General features: G+C 40.6%; 1 protein-coding gene across 10 annotated transcripts in view; it reads left to right on the top strand.

Annotated features, from left to right (window-relative positions):
• The first annotated feature begins 242 nt into the window (after positions 1–242).
• Positions 243–20936, top strand: part of afdna (afadin, adherens junction formation factor a) — a 121316-nt gene continuing 100622 nt past the window's right edge. For all 10 annotated transcript variants that reach the window (XM_030722270.1, XM_030722271.1, XM_030722265.1 and 7 more), the window contains exon 1: positions 243–523. In XM_030722270.1, the coding sequence (XP_030578130.1) occupies positions 422–523 (102 nt within the window). In that variant the 5' untranslated portion in view covers positions 243–421. The remainder of the gene's footprint in view (positions 524–20936) is intronic.

The raw sequence follows: 20936 nt of genomic DNA, 5'->3' as shown, positions 1-20936 counted from the left end.
AATGTAAATGAATCGTTTAGGAGCTTTAAGGGTGTGTACTGGGGTCTTAATGAACGCATGATGAGTTAATCCTGCTTACTATCATAATTAGACCTCTTCTTGCTGAAAGTGCGCACATTCCAAAAAGCAGCGTCATCGATCATTTGTGTTGGAGCTCAAACAGTTAATAGTTTGCGCGTTCACAAACACACACAGAAACACACACACACACACACCGGGGGCGAGCAGAGGCTCACCGGGAACGCGAAGCAGGAGCAGTTCAGACAGCAGGTCGGTCGGTGTGCGGAGAGACGCAGAAAGTCCTGGCGATAAAACAGCAGACCTGAACCTTTGGTTTCCGCGGCGGCGGTTTCTTCTCTTGTGGACTAACGTTAAGGGAAGTTTTATTCAACAGTACGGACCCACAGAAAGGCTGTCCACCATGTCGGGGAGCAGGGAGGAGGAGAGGAGGAAACTGGCCGACATCATCAACCACTGGAACGCCAACCGGCTCGACCTGTTCGAGATCAGCCGACCCACAGAGGTAGGAGCCCAGTCAGGAGTGGCAGGAGAGGCCGCGGACACGCGGGCCCTCTCCTTGGGGAGGGGGGCCCGTAAAGCTACCCCCGGGTGACCCTTGGGTTGAAAATATTGAGAGCCAGGCTGTTGTGGGGAATGTGGTTTACTTGGTTTACTCGGTGGCAAGCCCCCCGTACGTGCAACTAGAGAATGAATGCCGCACTCAATTGAAAAATGTCAGGAATTATCAGGTCGTAGTGCACACACATTGTTCAAGATGGAGCCTATAGATTTAATTAAATCTTTGAGCTCTCACGGCGACTAATCAGGCAAATTATTTAACAGTCCACAGTTGAGCATCGTGTGTAGGTAAATCTGCCTCTCTCGCTTTCTTTTTAAAGAAAATATACACACTTGCGTAGTTATTACCGCCCATAGCTGTGTATTTGGGAAGTAGCAGGAATAATTGTTAAAGTTAACAAATCACAGAAACTGTTAGTCTAATGTGTATTATAAATATGCCGACTTTGGCGCGAATATCAGTAAAATATTAACTACCTTGAGGTTTGTTCTTGCTTGCGTTTACCAGTGCGATAAGAAAGAAAAGAGTGAATTTCCAGATTTTTGAATGGAGTTTGGCGTGTTATCTCGGGAACGGCACATAACACGGTTAGCTAGCTAGTTAGTTAGCAAGCGCATTACCTGTAGAGCAAACACGAGCTATTTCCCTGTTACACAAAAGAAACAGACCCCCTTATTGGTGACTTATATATCACACATGAACGCTATTTTAAATGAGAGGCCAAAGTTGTAATATATCCAGTGATAGCCGGTATGTGCAGTGCATACAGCGCACTCGCAGCAGTGCCTGCAATGGCTGACAACCCCAGGAACACGGTGAGGTTGTTTGATACGTTGGGCAAATAGATAAAAGCTTAAAGTGTTAGCAACAAGCAGGGTGTGGATGGATAGCAGGGCACTCAGATGCTGCGATCCCACCACCCACAGCACCCCCCCCCCGTGTTTCTGTCTATCGATCTGCCTGTGCAGCACACTGACCATGTCATGTCGTCCTGCATTGTCCTCACACACAAGCTAGCATGGTGCTTGCTGCTTGTTTGACCAGCAATAATTTGACCCTACAACACGGTGGAGGAGCAGTGCTGTAATTAAACCGTCCGTCTGGCTTCAGGTTGTGGCTGTTTACTGATGACATGACGGGATAAGAAACGCTTCCCTGCAGAACAGTAACAACGGCTTGGTGTGATGTCTCAAGTCCTGAGCAAGTTCAGTGTCCAGCCAACCGGAAAACCAGCAAACCAGGGGTGTTTCCAGAATTTTTAAAATGGGGTGGCTCACAGGAAGTCAGCATGTTTGAGCAGAAATAAATAGTGTAGAAAAGGTTGGGCTTTGGGAGTGACTGTGCATGTCAGCAAGTACAATTGTCCTGCATATAGTTGTGTCAAAAGGTTACCGGACTTGACAGGGTTGCACCAGCATTACCGAGCCAACGTCGCCATGAAACTGATGACACTCTTTAGCCCAGCAGCCAACAACATAACATAATGTCATAACATCCACACTGGATATAGCTCAGATAATGTAGTTAAGCAGGATTCCCGCATCGTCTGTGTGCAAGACTGAGACCAAACCAAGCTGCTACATTTCACAGGCAAAAAGTCAGATGAGAAGAAAAAAAACAAATACAATAGTCTTCATACCAATTTGAAGTTTATGCTGCTGTCAAACTTCAGCAAAATGGCTTCAACATCAGTTCCAGTATCGAGGTAGATGTTTATCACTGTGAGTATAAACTGTTGTTCGTCAAGTCAAATGACATAAACAGTTGAAAGAGCTCTCAGGGTTAGCAGTGGAAATCACCAACAGAAGCCTCCATGGTTAAAAACCCATATTATAAATCATCATCATCGAGCTTTATTATCATTTAGCTGTGCATACAATACTTAGCTGTGCAACAGTAATGCAAACAAAATGAGAGAGCATTTCTCTGGCATCAAAAATAGAATAAATAGATAAATAACAGCATAAAAGATAAGATACCATCTACTCACACACATAAACATACACCCACATGTACGCTATCCTGGAGTCCAGGATCTTGAAAGCTGCCAGAATAAAGTCAAGGTGAGGAAGCCAGTGAAGTTGATGGCGCTGTTGGCCTCCTGGGTCATGGAGTCCAGCTCCTCATCAAGTACAAGTAGGTTAAAATGGCCAGGAGCAGTAGACCACAGTGCCAACAAAGTGGCGTATGGATAAAAACAATAGTAAACAGTCCACCTAAAATATAAATAGTTCAAACTAAAATAACACTAAAATGCAATGATGTGCGTAGTCGAAATCAGCTATTCAACATTCTAACAACTGAAATGTAACTTTACAGTAACTTTTGCAGAATAAAACGGCTTAGGATAGTTTTGTTTCTGTTTTCGAAAGCTCACAATGTGAAAAATTGTTTTCATTTCCTTATTTCTGAGCTCCTTCACTTGCTAACACAGAAATAAGCAAAGTTCATCACTGCCACAGTGGTGATTAAGCACCAGAAAGGAATAATGTTTAAATGAAGAATTATCACCAAAAATGTCAGGTCCAGGTGCTTAAGGTAGCTTTGAGTGCCTGGACCTGATGAAACACACTGCGTTAGAGTGGAGGTAAATAGCAGTACACAATAAGTAGCTTAATCTTAATGCTGTTTATTTCTTATTTTGCTTGGGTGTTTTTTTTAGGATGTGGAGAGCTGGAATAAATAATTCGCAGGTCAGTTCTGGCCTATTGGGCGCATTTTTCACAAGTGTGATTAGACAGTTTTCTTGTGTATTTACTATCAAAATACACTAAAGGTTACACTAAAAGTACCTAAATTGAAGAACTAATCATGCACAATCATAAACATGTTACTGGATCATAATTGATTCATGAATGTGTGCACATCACTTTTACTGTTTCTGCTGGGGATTATTTATTTAATATTTACTGCTTGCTAGCCTTATTGTTTTATAACATAATATAGCAGTAGATTTATATGATAGCGTATGTAAAATAAGTAGAGCTTTAAAATAAGTAGTATGGAGTCCAAGTACAATATTTGCATTCCAAATATAGTGAAGTAGAAATGATAAAACCATAGAAATACTTAAAGTATAAATAAGTAAAGTTTATTTATATAGCGCTTTACAAGAACAGAGTTCACAAAGTGCTTTACAATACAGAATAAAATACAACATTTAAAAATGGTATAAATAGATCAAATTGAATAAAAGCTAGCCTGCACAGGTGAGTCTGTAATTGCTTTTTAAAGGTATCAACGGTGTCCACAGATCTTAAATCCAGTGGAGTGAGTTCCACAACTTGGTTGCCACAACCTCAAGAGCACATTTCAGTATTTCAGGAAAATGCATGAGTAAATGTACTACCATCACTGGTCCTATCCAATGGTGGTACTACATGTCGAGTATTGTAAGATTAACAGTACTCTAGAAAAACAGCGTTGGTAGAGGGGGTCCGGTGCCACCACATGCCCCCCTCAGGACATGTCTCTGTATCCAGTCTTACCCCTTACTGGTGCATCTCATGGTTAAGTCGTTTTAATTTAAATCTATGGGTGTGATTGTGTCAGCTGCTTTGTTTTTAGGCGGGCTGCCTGCTCCCCCACCTTTTACTTGAATAAGGGTGTAGGGGGGGGCCAAAGGGTCCCCTCTCCTCTTCTTGAGCCGATTACCAGGATTGAAGCTGGCCAGCCGTTGGACAGTATTGCATACTACACAAAACACACACACACACACACACACACACAAACACACACACACACACGCAACCTCTTGTCTGTGTGAGGAATGATTAACTCTGCACGTCCAGAAGTTCCCCAGGCTGTAATTCTTTCACTATATCAGGAGCTTCAGTTGAAGCATCACAGTGTAGATCAGCAGAGCATAACTCAGTGTAAGCAGATGCATAACCTTCCTTTACCACGCCACACCCCACCCATATGTCAACTGGTGGAGCCCCCAAGCTGCACAAGTGTCCTTCAAATTGTCTAGACCACTATGGAGTGAAGCCGTGCATGAAATGAGCTATACTAGATATAAAAACTTTACACTGTTATCTCCAAATGTAACCCACAAACAATCTGAATATCTGGAAATTATTTCAAAAGTTGCATTTCAGCGCAAGCTGCCACGGAGAGCAGTGAGATCATTCGTGTGATTAGATTAGCCACGGATGGCTGATTAGTCTGGAGCAAAGGTTCTCAAACTTTTTAATCTTGCAAACCCAAAATGAATAGGTCTTGCTGCGGGACTTATGGCGAGGCTCATTATAGGGTAACAGGTACTTGTGTCACGTGGGGGACTTGCAGTGGGCAGGGATGTGGGGGCTTATTTCTGCAGACTGAGTAAACACTGGGCTTGGAAGATGTGGCACAATAGTTGTACATGTTCAGTAGCAGTCACACCAACCGTTGGTTTGATTTTTAAAGGATTGTGGGAAAGTTTACTCACACGGCCAAGTCATAAGTGAACATAAATATATGATAGGAAGGGTGTTGGAGGCTGGTGGAGGTGTGGTGACTTGTAATCCTTCTAGGCTTTGGTGTAAGACAGATATGTGACAAAATGAAGTGTCTTAATAAAGTGTTTAACTTTCACGATTCTCTGAAACTCTGGAGTGATGAAACACCAGCGTCATTCCATATAAAATCAACCAAATCTATAAAAAGTTCTCATCTGACCAACTCCATGGAAACAAACTGGTTTTGGCAGAACTTTAAGGGCACTTTGTTCAATTTCAGTTGTGTAGTTGTAGCCTCAGGGCCTAAGCATCAGTAATTTTTTATTTATTTTTTATGTGTAGACAAAAGTGACTGTGTTAAAGTACTTTATTAACCTGCTGTTCCCATTAACTACACATGGAAAAATATCTTAAAAAACTAAAAATCAAGTTTAAAAAAGTCACTTAAAGAACCAGTTTGCCTATTCATCCAGGATTTGTTGTTCAATAAATTAATGAACAGTGGTCGTTTAAAATGCCCCCCATGGAACCCACAGATTGACAGCAGATTAAATCCCACACAATGGTGCTGATTGGCCAATCATTAGCCCTCATACCGTGCTCAGTGGACTGGTTTAAATTTTTATCAAGTAACTGATGTTTCACATCGCAGTGCCGGATCAATCAGTCAGCTTGGTGGAGTGGATTGATTTAAATGGGACAAATCCAGCCAGCCATAATGTGATTCACATGGTTTTTGTACTCAGTAAATTGATCAGATAGAAATGTTTTATCATTGGGTAAATGTCCCTTCCCTCTTCATCCAGCTCAGACAGCATCTATTCAAAAAGCTGGCATTTAATAACTTGCTACCTAAGAATAACGATATCTGTCCTATCTGCCCTAGAAAAGCACTTTTTTTGAGTCTGCAGCATCCTCAGGAAGACTCCTTTAACAATTTGGATGTTGACAACTAAAACTCTGCAGCTTCTTGTGCTTGGAAAGCTGCTCATCAGGGAAAAAAAAACCATGCTGAGACGATTTTCATTCCAAAAGTCATATTCCGAACAATTGGAGCCAACATGATGTATAAGAAACAAACAGGCAGAACTTACAGAACCTGATGCACCATTTTTTTTCTTTCCTCGCCCTGCTTGACCGGTAGATCAGAGTTTTACTGGCCTGTGTGCATTAATATTTTATACTAATAGTCTAAAAATGCAAAATAATGAGTTAATAAAGCTTGGAATTAAATCTAGTTCAGTAAACCTCATCATGCCCATCTTCAAACTCACCCCTGCGTGCTGCAGGTAGCAGTGACAGCTGTCTGCCTGCAGTAAAGTTTACAAGAAGACTAAAATTTAAAGATTGTCATAAAGTAAGCTAGCAGTTTGTGTTTTCAGAGTGCTCATTTTGTCCCGTCCTGCACCAACAGCCTCTTTATTTACTGTAACTTTAAGCACCTCTAATGTGAAAACGGGCTACTGACTGCAGGGAAAAAAAAAAAACATTTAGCAAGGGTTGCCTAAGGTGCACTTGTAACTGTGATTGGCCAGCTGCTGGCCTGTTAGGGCCAATCAGCTTGGTTTTGCTGACATTAGGCCACCGGTTATGTCAGACCCTGTCCAACATGATATGCAAGAAACTGCATATCAAGCAGCAGGAAGCAGGTTTTGATAAATTTGGGTCCAGTTTTAAACCATAAACAAAAACACATTGTATAGGACAGTTGGCACATGGGACCATGCTGGATAAATAATAGCAGATGATGCATATCGCCTTTACAAATTTACTGTCATGCAGTGGGTATCATGGGGGTAGTGACAGTGCTGTAATTAGCAGGTGGTACTCCTTTAAGCCTGTAATTACATGTAACATTATTCAGACAGCAGTGACACTTATTATGTTGACTTTTCCCTTGGCTTCCTGTATAAGTGTGATTTTCCTCAATCATTTAAATCAGGTTATCAGAAAACACTTGTTTATGCGAGGCAGAATTGGATACATTGAACGATACCTTTTTATTTGTGGGATGGTGATAAGAAGGTTTTAAGTTCCTTGTCTTGCCCTGAACGCTGACCCAAGGCTTTTTTTCTTTTTTCCTGAGCAACCCAAGAGAAGCTTGTGGTTTAAAATTCGGCAGCATTTTTGTCCACTCAGTTCTCCTCTGATCCTGCGTGGAACAAGATGTCCTGCCCCAAACGTCAACTATGCTGAACAGTGACCTCTAAATCTCAGAAAGTTGTTGAATATTGGATTCAAAAAGTATACAAGTGCAGCAGCTTAAAAAGACAGAAATTTATTATTAGATCTCAATGATTAGATCAAAATTTAATATGTTTAAGTGACATAAATGCCTTTAAATAGACTTTAGAGCTTTTAAAGTTTAGGCAGAGCTGGAAATTTAAAGCAAATGTTACATCACGGTGCATACTCTTACTTACAGTTTGTGTACTTGGTTTAACCCACAGGCGCTGTGTCCTCACAGAAGAGAACAGAATTAATACAGTATGACAGATGTTTTCTTTATTTCATATCTGCTTTGGTAAACAGAGCAGAAAATCTGGTCTTTAAATGCACACTTTTCTGTACCTTGTACAGCTCATATGCGCTGCAGGAGATTCTGCTCATCAGATAAGCACCACTTTTGAATTTTGTTAGTTTATTGTGGCTTTAGCAGCTGTTGAAATTAATCTGGTGATTTTTGAAGTGTTCCCAGTTTGTCTTTGTGAAACCTGCATGACGTACGTTTGCTAGCTGCTGCCGTTGTGTGGCAAAGTGAACGCAGAACAACACAGAACTGAACTGATCGTCATATTTTTACCTAAATCTGATTCAGCTTTTTGGGCCAGGACTGATGTCTGATCCAAAGATTGGATCTGTGCATCATTAGAGAAAGGTAGGCTTATAAAATGACTAACTTCATGGGTTGTAGCTTTTGTCCAAAAAAATAAATAAATAAATAAAATAAAATGCCTGGTGCATAGGCTTGGTAGATTGGTGAGTGGCGTACTAAGGCTGTATTTATGGAAGATTTAAGGGTGCTGCTCTGAGAGGATGCAGATTTGAGCACCACAATAGTGTAAGTTGGAAATTGGAATGAATAAAAATATATTTTAATTAATTCTTTATCTCAGTTATATAATGCACAGCTGTATGGGATGACAGCGTGCTAATATGCGCTGACATACCCACCGTCACGTGGCCTTGCACAGCCCAGTGAGGTGGAAATACTGAGACACTTTTTCCTGCAGAAAAACACTTTGACAATATACAAATAAAAGCATTTATCTGAAGTCTTCATGCGGCTCAGCTGTGCATTTCTGTTGCTCCTTTTCTTTCCAGTCATGTGCTGAACTACAAAAGCAACTATTAATGTTTACACAAAATGACTTCTGATCATCTTAAACATTATTTTCCTCCCAGTACTTATTGTCATAATTTAAGGTGGAAGGTATTTACTAGCAGGAAGTCTGATTCGTAGCCACCTTGTTTCCTGTGGCACGGGAAATGCAGTGCGTTGGCAGACTCGGCGTGACATCAGCGGCCACTCCTTCACTCCCTGCTTTTCCCTGCTGCTTCATGGGAAGCAGGAAACTTGGCAGAAAGGAAGTGAATGTTTTGTGGAGATAATGTGTTTCCTGTCGTATGAGGTGGAATGATTTGTTTTCAGAGCGATTGGGTTTTCTTTTATTTTTACCAACTATTACCAGATTCGCAATCCCCCAGTGGAGCCATTTCCGACAGTGGTGCCAATATAGTTGTGAATAGAGGCTCCGGTGTGGTTAGATATTGTGAATTTTTGATCAGATTTTGTTGTAGTTGTGATTTATTGAAGTTGCTGGCTGTTAAACTCATCAGGGGCTAAATCTGGAAAGTATCTTGAGAATCCTTCCCATACTTTACATTTACATGTCTTTGTACTCCCCTTTTTAGATCATTAATTGCACATTTTTGACTGGTTTTTATACTTTCAAACTCTTCATATACATATGTTTACATATGCTTGCCACTTGCCTGATGAAGGATTTTACTTCAGACGTATCTCATGAAATGCTGACAGTGAGCTGTGGCCAATTTTTAGCCAGGAAGTAATAAAAATAAATGGATGAAATCCTGTGTCACAATCAGAATATTGATTTTTCTGATATTTCTATTTAAGTATTTCCTTTTTAAAATTATTTTTGTATTTTAAGGAAACCTATTCTACACAGTGATGTGTGGCTGCATACGGCATATCTGACAAATCGACACAATCCATCACACTGACAGAACAATCACATTTTGATATAAAGCGCATCAGCCCAGTGATTTGCCACATTGCTCCTGAGTGCTGGGGCATGCATATCTCTGGATGTGCGTATTGTGTGGAGAACTCTGTGGCAGTTGTCAGATTTAACAGATATTTTTTGTTAGTTCTGCCTGGTTGTTTTTCTTTTTCTTTCTTCGTCTTACTGCCGTTGTAAAAACCAACAACAAAGACATACGGTTTTAGCGGACAGACAGACATTTGGATAATTTAGACATCTTCAGAAAATAGAAAAAAAAGGTGCTAGATTATATATCATATGTGCATGAATGCATTAACATAACCTTGAAAAATTTCTAATGAAATAAGCAATTGTAGTTTCACATCTTTGTAGGTTGCAAAGTATTTATATGCAATTTTTATTGTAAACAAGAGTACCTCTGGCTAGTGTTAGAAAGTCCTATGAGCTGACAGTGTAAGTACAGTATTTAAATTTAAGCAGAGGCAACTGAGGGGTTTTTTGGAGTAAACTCCAAACAACGCTGCTCTCTCCTGTTAAGAAGTATCGTCCCATTATTTATCCTTTTTACATGCAAGATGTGATAGTGAGCAAGAAAAGAATTACCTATGAGAAAACTCAGTGTGTCGTGATTAGCTGACTGAATCAGGGCATTTCAAGGGGTATGGGGGCGAGTGCACATACACATGTGATATATAATCAAGTGAGAGGGAACAAATTGTGGCGTGTACAGTGACCTGTTTGTTTTTGACTAGCAGTCTAAAAGTAATATTATATATGCTATTATATTTGGACAGAAAACAAGCTAAAGAAGTTGGAACCATCAAGTAATTGACCACTTATGCTCCAAAAGTGGCTGAAACAGTTATGAAAATATTTGCAGACATATTTACTGTCCTAGCTTTAATTTAAATTGCATTGGGGCATCACTAAAGGCACCTACAGCATTTGCATTATAAAAATTTTGATCTTCATAGTGTCGTGGGAAATTAAAATGCCCAGTGTTGCTCAGGGACAAAAGGGACTTAAGAATTTAGCTGGCTGGTGTCTGACTTTGACTAAAGGTTAGTGCTGGTCTGGTGCGTACCTGTTAAAGTGGCAGCTGGTTATAGTAGGAGCATTTTTGGTGAACAGACCTGCTGGCCTCAGCCACAATGACAGCAGCATGAGGTCACTCACACAGAGTAGCTGACCGCTGCGTGCGTTTATCTCCGTTTGCAGTCTTCCTCTGTGTGTTCGCTGGCTGTGCCCTCCCCGTCTTTCTTTCTGTCTCACCGCTCATCACGTCATGCAGACATTAGCTGGCTGCGTCCCCATGGCAACGCTGTAGCAGTGATGAGCTGCAGACTACATCAGCTCAAAAAAGAGGCTTCGCACACAAACGCATAAAGAACTGCTGACAGGCTTCAGTGTTTCCTACACATAAACTTTACTTTTGTGGGACACTAGGGTGTATTTTGCGACTCTTAAAATTTGTTCTTAATTTGAAAGATCAGTTGCTGCTAATCTGCTAGCCCTGGTGCTTCCTGTCTTGAGTTTGTCCTACTAACTTGCTGGACAGGTTGCTGTTGTGGTGGTCCTCTGCACTATCCAGCCGCTTTCACAGAAGATCTCATCCAGCAGCATTAGCCTTAGCAAGCTAATGCTAATTAGCCCCCACCCCCAAACACACACAGACGCTCCGTGTTATGTATTTATATCCCTGTACCAAAGATTTCATTTTTGTTAAGAGTGGAAGAGTAGTAGATAGTGTTTTGTCTGTATGGTATTTGTGCCCCCCCCCCCCCCCCAAATATAAAAAGACATTAAAATATAGATGCATAGTTATAAAAGCTCATTCTGTGTACTCCTGACAGAAAAATTAGGCATTGGAAATCTCTGTGAAGGGCTGCTCACTGATTGATTTTTATTGTTTCATGCATAAAACAATATGCACAGCCAGAATAGGCTTATAAGACTCCAATAACAAATAACCAGAGCCAGAGTGGTTCCATAATTTACAAGTACTAAAGAAATAATTAAACCCGACATTTTTTCTATGCTTTGGAAACAAAGGCAGCTGACTGATAGAAAATTATTAAAAGTATTACACAGCCATTTCGTTCTGTCATCACTGGCACACCAAAACTGGATTTTTAACAGCCATCTCACTAAATATAGATATTCTGAACTCATCATTCACAATTCACACTTCTTTCACAGTTCAATAATTAACACAGCCTGCTGCTCTCCTGGATATTTTTAAATCTGTCAACTTGTGCAAAAAATAATTGTAATAATATTGCCACACTTTTTCCTGACCCACCCTTTTGAGGGGTGACTATGCACATAACCGCAATGGGTCCAGAGTCTCTGATTTTCTTATTTTGGCCCTTTTTTATAAACAAAAAAAATGTATTAAACAACACTTAAAAAATTAAGTCAAGCAGCCGCTATAACCTTTTGACCTTTTTGCTCACCAGCTGCAGCTTCAGTCACCTTCAGTCCTCTGCAGGCCTAATTTAGGTCTACCTCTGCACGAGCCTCAGCTGTGGTGTCTCTGTTGCCGTACTCATCTTCTGAGCTGCTTTTCTGTCAGGCTGACCAGATGAAGCTGTAAATGTGGAGCATGTCACATTTCATGGTCAGAATGTAGGTGGGTTTGCCTGAGAGTAATCGCTCCTCAGCACAGGTTCATTATAAAGTGGGCCAAAGATCGTGACCATAGGTCTTACAACCTGTCCAGCAGAGTTATGAGCCACACATAAATACACAGGCAGACACGATTGGATGAGTAACCTTGTTGCAGCTCATTTCCACCAACCAGCCATTTCTCCCTTGTATACTGAAGGCACATCCTCAGTAATTCTTGGGTTGGATGTTTGTGTGGTTTAAACCTGAGTAAGTAGAGTGTACGTTGTCACCTTCACTCAGTCTGGAGGAGTGCTGCGGTGTACTTTATTCCTCCAGTCTGATAGCATGTAAAGGAGTGATGCTGTTCTTTCTTTATTTGGATGTCTTATTTTTTTCTGCCGAGTGTGAACTCACAATTACACTGCAGTTGCATGTCAGTCATTTAGAAAGCCAGTGAATCACAGCTGTGCCACTCGTGTCTTGTTTGACTCTGTGATCTCATTGTCTGGTACTTACAAATCACAAATGTGAATTAAAACTGCAGCCAGCCACGATCGGGCCCTCACAGCTTTGCACACGCTGAGGCATTTCCTGCAGGCATGTGCATGTTGCACGGGCATGCTTTCTGTATCCACTATCTGGTGTTGGAGAACACCCGCTAATTATGCGTCATGTTGCTGTATATCTTGTGTAAAACTCACAATGCAAATGTTATGTTTACTAGATGAACTGTGTCACCAAATACTGATTTCCTGTTGCTACTGTCAGTCATAGTTCATGATTATTAGATTTCTTATCAAACATGACAAGTTGGACAAGTTGTATGTGTGAATTACAAGAACTTTAAATTTCATGGTGAATGATGGAAATTCACTGCAGTGCTTTGGACACACTTGAATAAAAACTGACCAACTATGGAACTGATCTGATTCATCTCTAGGGGGAATTTGTTCAATTCTAATGCCTGGAAAAAATTGCTTCCAAATTGTTTCTTAAATTCAAAATTTTAGTCTTCCTGTTGAGTTTAAAATATGAGTCCACAGGGCTTCTTTTTTTTAATTTTTATTTTTTTATGATATTATATGTACCAAATTTCTTACATGTCCGTGAAACAATGTTGGAGCTATAGTTTAAAATGCATTAATTTTTACTATTCCTGACGCATGTGGAAAATTTTATGAGTATGTTCAGGACCTCAAAAATTTGATTCATTTAAATAAATAATATACTTAGCAATCTCAGTAATTGCAATGAAGAAAGAAAATGTCATCAGCATTTCTGCAGCATGTCAGTATCTCATCTTCTCCCAGCCACAAAGCTCACTACATTATCTGTAATTAATGCAGCTGGTCTCAGTCTATTGGCTGCTGCCTATTAAATAGAAGAATGGGGGTCAGGCTGGGCAGCCAGGATATTTACCACCACTGTTTATTCTCAGCTTGTTAGGAAGTCCACTTCAGCCTCCTTTACATTGTTTAAAGGGTTGTATTGGGGTCATGGGAGAAACGTATAAATGTATATCTGACAAATGAAATGGATTGATATTACCTGATACATTGTTACCAGGCAAAAAATGTTCATAGCTCATTGAAATGTGTCCAGTTTTCAACATAGTTTAATAGTTTATCATGCTCAATAATTAATGAATTAGTATTTTTTATTTAAGCATAAAAGTCAGTAGCTGAATACCTGATTGTTAAGTCTTAATGTCATTAGTGATTTTGTTCTTTTCCAACAAGCAAACACCGAGGCACTACTGAGAATGGTCCATATTCTTTTAGGTCCAGTGAAGCGATCAGGGTGGCTGCTCTCCCAGGTGTTTTAACAAAATGTAATGCCCAGGAAGTTAGTGGTTGCAGCTGTCTCTGCCTCTGGATTGCAGAGGTTTTCTCACCTTGTTTGCTTTCGGGGGCAGTGACTGGGGTTTTGCTCGGCTGTCTGCTCTCCCCTGCAGGTCACAGGATCTCTGGTTCATAAGGTTCCTCAGGTCTCTCTTTAGTTCCATCTGCCACCACAGACAAACCCACAGTGGAGGCTGCGGGCGGGCAGGGGCCAACGGCAGGATGGGCTTTGCTGTCAGGAACACCCACTTTACCTAAAGCTGTGATTATGGTTGTTGTGCTGGTCAATGGTTGTCTGAACTGTGACGTCAATACAGCCCCGTAACCATTATACTGGTCCAAAACGATAGGTGTCACAACTTAAACAACAAACAAACAAACAAAAAGTCAAAACGGGAAACCACGTGAACAGAGGTTATTTAAGTTTTCTACAGAAACTGTTGAAGTGATTCCCTCTCTCCCATCTGACACTCTGTTCTCCCAGACTAAGTTATCACTGAATGGTGGTAATGACCAACCAGCTCGTACATTTGTGGCTTTTACCCGCCCATGCGTGCCAGGTTATGAAAATGCAACGTCATGACAAGCCATGTGGCAAACACCAGCAGTTGTCACATCACTTTTGGCTTGCATTGCTATTCAAGAGGGTGTCAGCAGCGAATATACTAAATGTGACACACTATGAGATGCCCTCCTCCACCCATGGAAATCCCCCTTAAAAACATATGTTTGAAGTTTAATAAATGCATATTTGTGAAGTTTATAAGTTATCATTTCACCAAAATAATCATGACTACAGTTTTTAATTTAACTGAAAAACAAAGTTTGAATCCACGTTTTGACAGAGTACTGTCTCACAGACAGACAGAGACGTGCTTTTATTTAATAATTTCTTGGTCTTTGGTTTCCTGTGACAGATGACTTCAGCCTCTCATGTTTTTTGGATGAGCTGTTCTTGAAAAAGCTGCAGCCCACAGTCTGCCCCCGCTTAAACGAGCCTTTGAAGGGGTATGAAGAAATGAGGGCTGGGCAAAAAAAGTTGAAACTTTTACAAGATTTCATCTCTTTGATGGTCCAAAATTCAGGCTTGTTTTCACCAAGAACCAGAAAAGACATTTTAGTACAATTAATTTTTGAATGACTTCAGTAACTCAGTTTGTGCGCTTTTGAGCAGAAACAGTCACACACACATTTCAGCTGACTTTTTAAAGCAGTAACTTAATGCGTGCCTGCATGTGATGCATTTAAGGGACATCTGTGTACTGCACCTACAAAAACAAGAAGCACAACTCATTACAGGTAGTTTTCATTTTTCAGCATGTGGCATCAAGCCCAACATTATGCACAGATTTGTATTTGGTTACAGAGAAAATAATGAGATTTGCAAAACATTAACTGGGCATGTCCCAAATTGCTCTGCTGCTTCTGAAAAAGAATTTAAACCTCAAGCAACCAAGCTGTTTTAGGGTGAAATGTTATACAGGAATTCTTTTATTAAAGGCTCTGTTTGTGTTTCACACCTACACTGTACCTTTATCTGTGGCAGATATTAAATATGTTTATTTTTAATCATATTTTTTGCAAAAAGGAGTTGACCTGAATGGCCACCTTTGGTCTCAAGTACCTGCCTCAAGGCTTCTGCAGCAGTAAATCTGGCTATGCTAGTTCTAGAAAACATTGCAGTGTAGTGATAAGAAGGGGAAAATCACACTAAAATCAGTACTGCAGTGTTAAAAACAAATACATACTTCTGGGGTCGTTAATGAACCAACACAACTTTCCATTAACCTTGCCACACCAATGGTCCAATTCCTGGAAAAAGTGTGAAAATTTGTAGAAGTAAAAATAAATTCATAGCAGGAAACATTCATGGACCCCACTTGGTCACCTGAATCTTAAAGATGCTTCTGCAGCTCCCTGTTCTGTATTTACGCATTAATAATTGATTGTTGCTTCAATTTACAAGTTCTTTAACCTTTGAATTAAACTCAGTCTTGCGGAAACCCCGGCCTCACTTTGGAGGCAGTTAATTTTCTGTAATGGGCCGTCGGAATCTGATCAATATGTTAAACTGCTCCCTAAGCAGCCCAGAATAACACATCAGCATGGTCTCTCCTCTGTGTGTGCGCTTGCGGATCCAACTGGGTGATATGTCAGGGGTTTCAGGGCTCCTAGTGGTCATGGAATTCTTGGAATGCAAATAGTTTCTAGTGGAGAATTCCACACAGAGAAGGTCAGGTAACTTGATGGATTCTTGGTGAAAAACTGGGGGGATGTTGTTGAGTCCTCTTAACAGCAATTGAGTGTATTTCTCGTGTAGTTTCCAGCAAAACTGCAACCCAGGTCTGACAGCTCATTCTTCAAGAGAGTTGTGGAAGAGTTATGGAATATCCATTAAGACCCCAGCAGGACATTTGTTGGGAAACACCTGTGGTTCATAATCTCACTCTCGCTTTGGTCTCTCACATTCCTTCGCTGTGATTTGGCCTCTCTCTTATCTATCTTTTCTCTCTTTCCTCTTGTTCTAAAACAAGCAGTGTATTGTGTGTGCTCAGCAGAGCAGCCCGCCCTCAGAGCTGTGTGTGTGTGTGTGTGTGTGTGTGTGTGTGTGTTTGTCCCAGTCAGCCTGTCAGACTATGTTAATCCCCTCAGAGGCCCGGCTCACCTCCTCCCCTGTTTTTTTTTAAAATTTTTTTTTTATCAGCCTCCTGATATGCTCTCCCACCTGTCAGTTACCCCCCTCTTGCATCCATGTGGGTCAGTCGCACAGGAGGTAACTCCCCATTGACCTCGCAGGATCAGACAGCAATCACCAATGCAATCACTCACTGTTTAGCACCGCTCGCGGCCAGCTTCCCATGGTGCTTTGCAGCAGATCAATGTCTAAGTTGTGGCCCACAAGGAAGGAAAACAAGGAGGAGCAGTCTGTGTAATCACTGGGAGTAATCAGGAGTAAAACCCATTGTTTGCCACGTGTTGGCAGTTTACTTGTGGTCAGATGGTAGCAGCTGAAAACAAAACCTGCTTACCTAAAGCAGAAATTAATCAGTCTTGCGTCATTTCCCATTTTCCTTATTGCTACAGTGAAGTAAGAGTTTTGTGTTAGTGAAATCTTAAAATATTAAGTGTGACTTTTTTTTTTTTAATAGCATATGGAAGGATTTATCACATGATACCCAGGGATAGACTGCAGCACAGACAGATTTAATAGACATGAAGGGAGTGCAATCCCAAGAATTTATTTATTTATTTTGGTTTTCAGTCTGTTACAGTCATAAAAATGCTGAAAATTTTGTAATACTTCTGGATAGCTGCAGTTTACATTTTCTTATACAAGTTTCACTTAATATACAATATCGGACCTTGTGGTCTTAAAGTGAACTTGTTATGCTTCATATTTAATATCCCTGGCCTGTACTGGAGTAGCTTTGCATGCATCAAAGTTAAAAAAATGGTCCTTATTTAACTTATACTTTAGCTTAACTTATCCCTGAGTATACCCTCTGTCTAAAGCAAGAAGTTTTAACTCCTTGCTCTTTAGGACAGTGTTTTTCTGATTGGTTTCTTTGTGTCAAAGATGACCATATAAGGCATATTTAGTGGCACTGATGTCATACAGATCCAAGGGTAGAAAAAATACTGTTTGAAAATTTGGCTATGTTTATTATGAACCGCCATCAACAGTATATCAATGACAGGAAACAAGAAAAAGCTTTATAAGCCCACTTTACCTGCTCTTAGTTTTTAGCAAATTAAATGACATGTAATATGATTATTCACCATGGTAACACAGGGGTTTTTCTGCCCCCTCCCCAAAAAGGTCTTAGCCAAAGTCGAAGGAAAATCACCAGCCCTGTAATAAAATTTAAGATACTTTTTTTTTCCTTGATTTTTGAGGTTTTATTTATTCAAAGCACAGAAATGAGATGAATAGATTTCTGTCAAATAGATCTCAGAGTTGTTGACAAGTGTAGTCTGGCCAAAAGCACAATCTGAGCCAGAAAACCCCACTAAATATACATATGACAGAAAAATGAGCCTAATAGGCCCACTCTACCAAAAAACAAAGTCTTATGGGGAAAGAAAAACAAGACTTTCTGGAAGCAGCAGAAAATAACATGATTAAAAACACCCTTCTTAATGAGTCTGTTGGTCAGAACAGGCGTGAGATAATGGCTGCTTTAGGGCGCGATTCTGGTTTAGTTGAACTTAATTACTGCACAGGCACACAAACATGCACACATCTGTGACAAACAAGAGCACACAAGTGAATTTCCACAACTCATAAAAGCGGGACCACAAAATATTTGGTGCTTTCGCTCATTGTGTTCAAATGTTTGCTGGTTTGGTGTCGCTGGTCTGTGAGAAGTATCGGCATGGCAAGCTCTCTACAGCAGATGTGCTGGTGGACTTGACGGGACATCGCTGGTGATGATGGTCTTACTTCTGTCTGCATGAGCTCTTTCTGTGACGCTTTAAGAGGCTCAGCGTCAGTGATTGGGGTGTGCTCTGTCAAAGTCTTAATAGGGAGACAAATGTACTGTTAAAGCTGTCATATCATCGAGTTAAACTCGGCAGTTTCTCCATAACTCTGTGCAGCTATTCAGTGTCTTTCACCTCATTTAATGACTGGCAAATTTACCATTTTGGTTCAGTCTCATTGCTCTCATCAGTTTCAGCTGCCATGGTTTTCATAATCCCACTGTAATTAATGCTGACAGTTACCCAGTGAACATAGTGGACCACTTAACAGAATGGATGTTCAGTTATGACAAACATCATAATCATGATTGTTGTGGTAAGTCTTGAGATTACTGAGTAATTTCAGAAATGTCATGTATCTGTTCAACTTAGAAAACAAACTTTCTTTAATTATGAATATGTAGTTAAGCCTAAAGGCAAAGAAGAGAAAACAAGGGTTGAGGTGGAGGTTGTTGTGGACTGGGAGATCTGAGCTTGAAGGCAAAGTTGTCGATTTTTGTTCCCACCCTCGTCTGTGGTCATGGCCACAGATGAGGCCGCAGATTTCAGTGACTGAAAGGAGGAGACTGCAGATACAAGTAGCAGAAATCAGCTTCTTCTGAAGGGCGTCTGGACTCAGCCTTAGGTTGAGGAGCTTGGTCATTCAGGAGGAGTTCAGGGTAGAGTGGCTCTGCTCCTCCACATCAAAAGGAGCACTTGAGGTGGGTTTGGCATCTGCCTCCTTGCTTCCTCCTAGGTGAGGTGTTTATGCCATCTGGGGAACTGGGGTAGACCCAGGACATGCTAGAGAGATTGTCTCAGGTGGCTTGGCTGACAGTTGACAGTCGGCTACTAAGGGAAACTGGTACATGCCATGGAGAGTAACTGGCATTGAAGATTTTCTATATGAAGAGCTTCTCCTTCGTCTTGATAGAGCTTGTTGACCAAAGACAGCTCTTTCACTTGAGCAAAAATTGTTATCTATGTTTTGTAGTAGTTTGAAGCCAAAATTGTAATTGAAATGAAGTTGCAGTTAAACAGCCAGCCTAACTCAACAGCGAAATTAAAAAGCAAAACAAAACAAAAATAAAAAGACAGACGGTACTTCCTTTACAGTCGTCATCTGTGCAGAAACATGACTCCAAATAAATGCTGCATGTGTATTTAGCCAGCTTTTGTTTGCCAACCATCACCATATCAGTTTTACAAGGTGTTAATATGTCACTGTCGTATTTACTGTGTGGGTCCACTGCAGCAGCAAAAAATTGAATCTATTAATTTTTAACTCACAAGCTGTCCTTAAGTACCGAGGCATGATTTTAAGGAAGTTCAGTTACAAATTCTTGAGGTTAAATAAGAGCACGGCTCACACATTTAACTTTACAAATGACTTTGCAGCCTGTTAAACTGTGCAAACATGAACAGTCTGAGCCTTCCTTATGTAAAGAATCTAAACTTTTGTATCCAAAAATGAGCATTATGATTGATAACGTTACAGACTCTGAGCCACCACCAGCTGAAATTCCAGTGGCATAAATCTGACCTGACATGAACTGAACTTCCCATCTCTATGTGGCTGTGACTTCACAGCAGTGTTTCCTTTGGTGGCATTAATGATCAATGGCTCAACAGGTTACACGTATAAAACATCTTCCTTTTGATTTTTGAGCACGATTTGAAAAAAATGCAGAGCTTTCAGCCAGTCTTAAACTGAAACATATACTGAACATAGAACCTGCTCCTGACAAATATGTGTTCAGTATAAGTTACTGTCATCTACTTATTCAGAGAGGATAATAAATTCCAATTTTTCTGTTAGGGAAAATTCAGCCAAAACAAAAAGACATCACAGCTGCAAACATTAACAGCAAAGATCTGTGAAAGAGTAACATCGTCACCAAGAATCAAAGCAACACAAAACGCAAGCAACACACACCTTGTGAGGCCTGGATTTGTTCACCACAGTTGTACTGGATGGTATGAAAGCTTTTTGGCCACAAGAACTTTGCAAAGATGGTTTCCTGTAGCTCCGTCCCCATAGCAGCAACTCGGATAATTACTGAGGTTGCTCATCCTCTTCTCACCACTTTAAAAAAGCTGCATTATACTGTCTCATTGGCCTGCAATCTTACTGCATATTTATACTTTTTTTTTTTTTTTTTTTTTTGAGTTTTATACTGGGCAATAAGGCAGAAAGCCATAAACATTTGTAGCTTCTGCAATAAGTGAAATCATTCTGATGCTTTCCTGAGAATTAACACTGTTATCGTTTAATCAGTCGCTGTTCCTCAATGTTTATATTTAGCCGTGTTAGATGAGAGCTGAAACACTGAAGACTCTGGCTTTAGGTTCGGCATTGCTGTAATTGTGCTTTGTAGTACATGCTGGAGCCTGAAGTTAATATACTGACTCTACTGGAGGGGCCCATGTGTTTGTCCTACCTCCACTCCTCTCATCTGGTGGTTATTAGACACCCCCCTCCCCCCTCCCCCAGGGGAGCTGCACCCCATCCTCACCCTGATTTAGCTCAGACCCACCCTCCTCCTGGAAGACAGACTTTAAACAGAAATAAAGTAATTCTGTGTCAGTGTCCTCAGTATGTTGGGGACTTTCCTATCCTCTGCTCCACCCGGTCATATTTGTTGATCTTAGCTGTCCACCCTGCTTCATAAGAATGGCTTTGACAGATATAAACACAGCAGGACAGTGGTGATGTGTGACTTGGCCTCTCATGGGGTTTTGAGATTGTGTT

This window comes from Archocentrus centrarchus, chromosome 24, assembly GCF_007364275.1.
Source record: "Archocentrus centrarchus isolate MPI-CPG fArcCen1 chromosome 24, fArcCen1, whole genome shotgun sequence".
NCBI lineage: Eukaryota > Metazoa > Chordata > Actinopteri > Cichliformes > Cichlidae > Archocentrus > Archocentrus centrarchus.
Note: the sequence above shows the minus strand (reverse complement) of the source record. Positions and strands in the feature narration are given on the sequence as shown.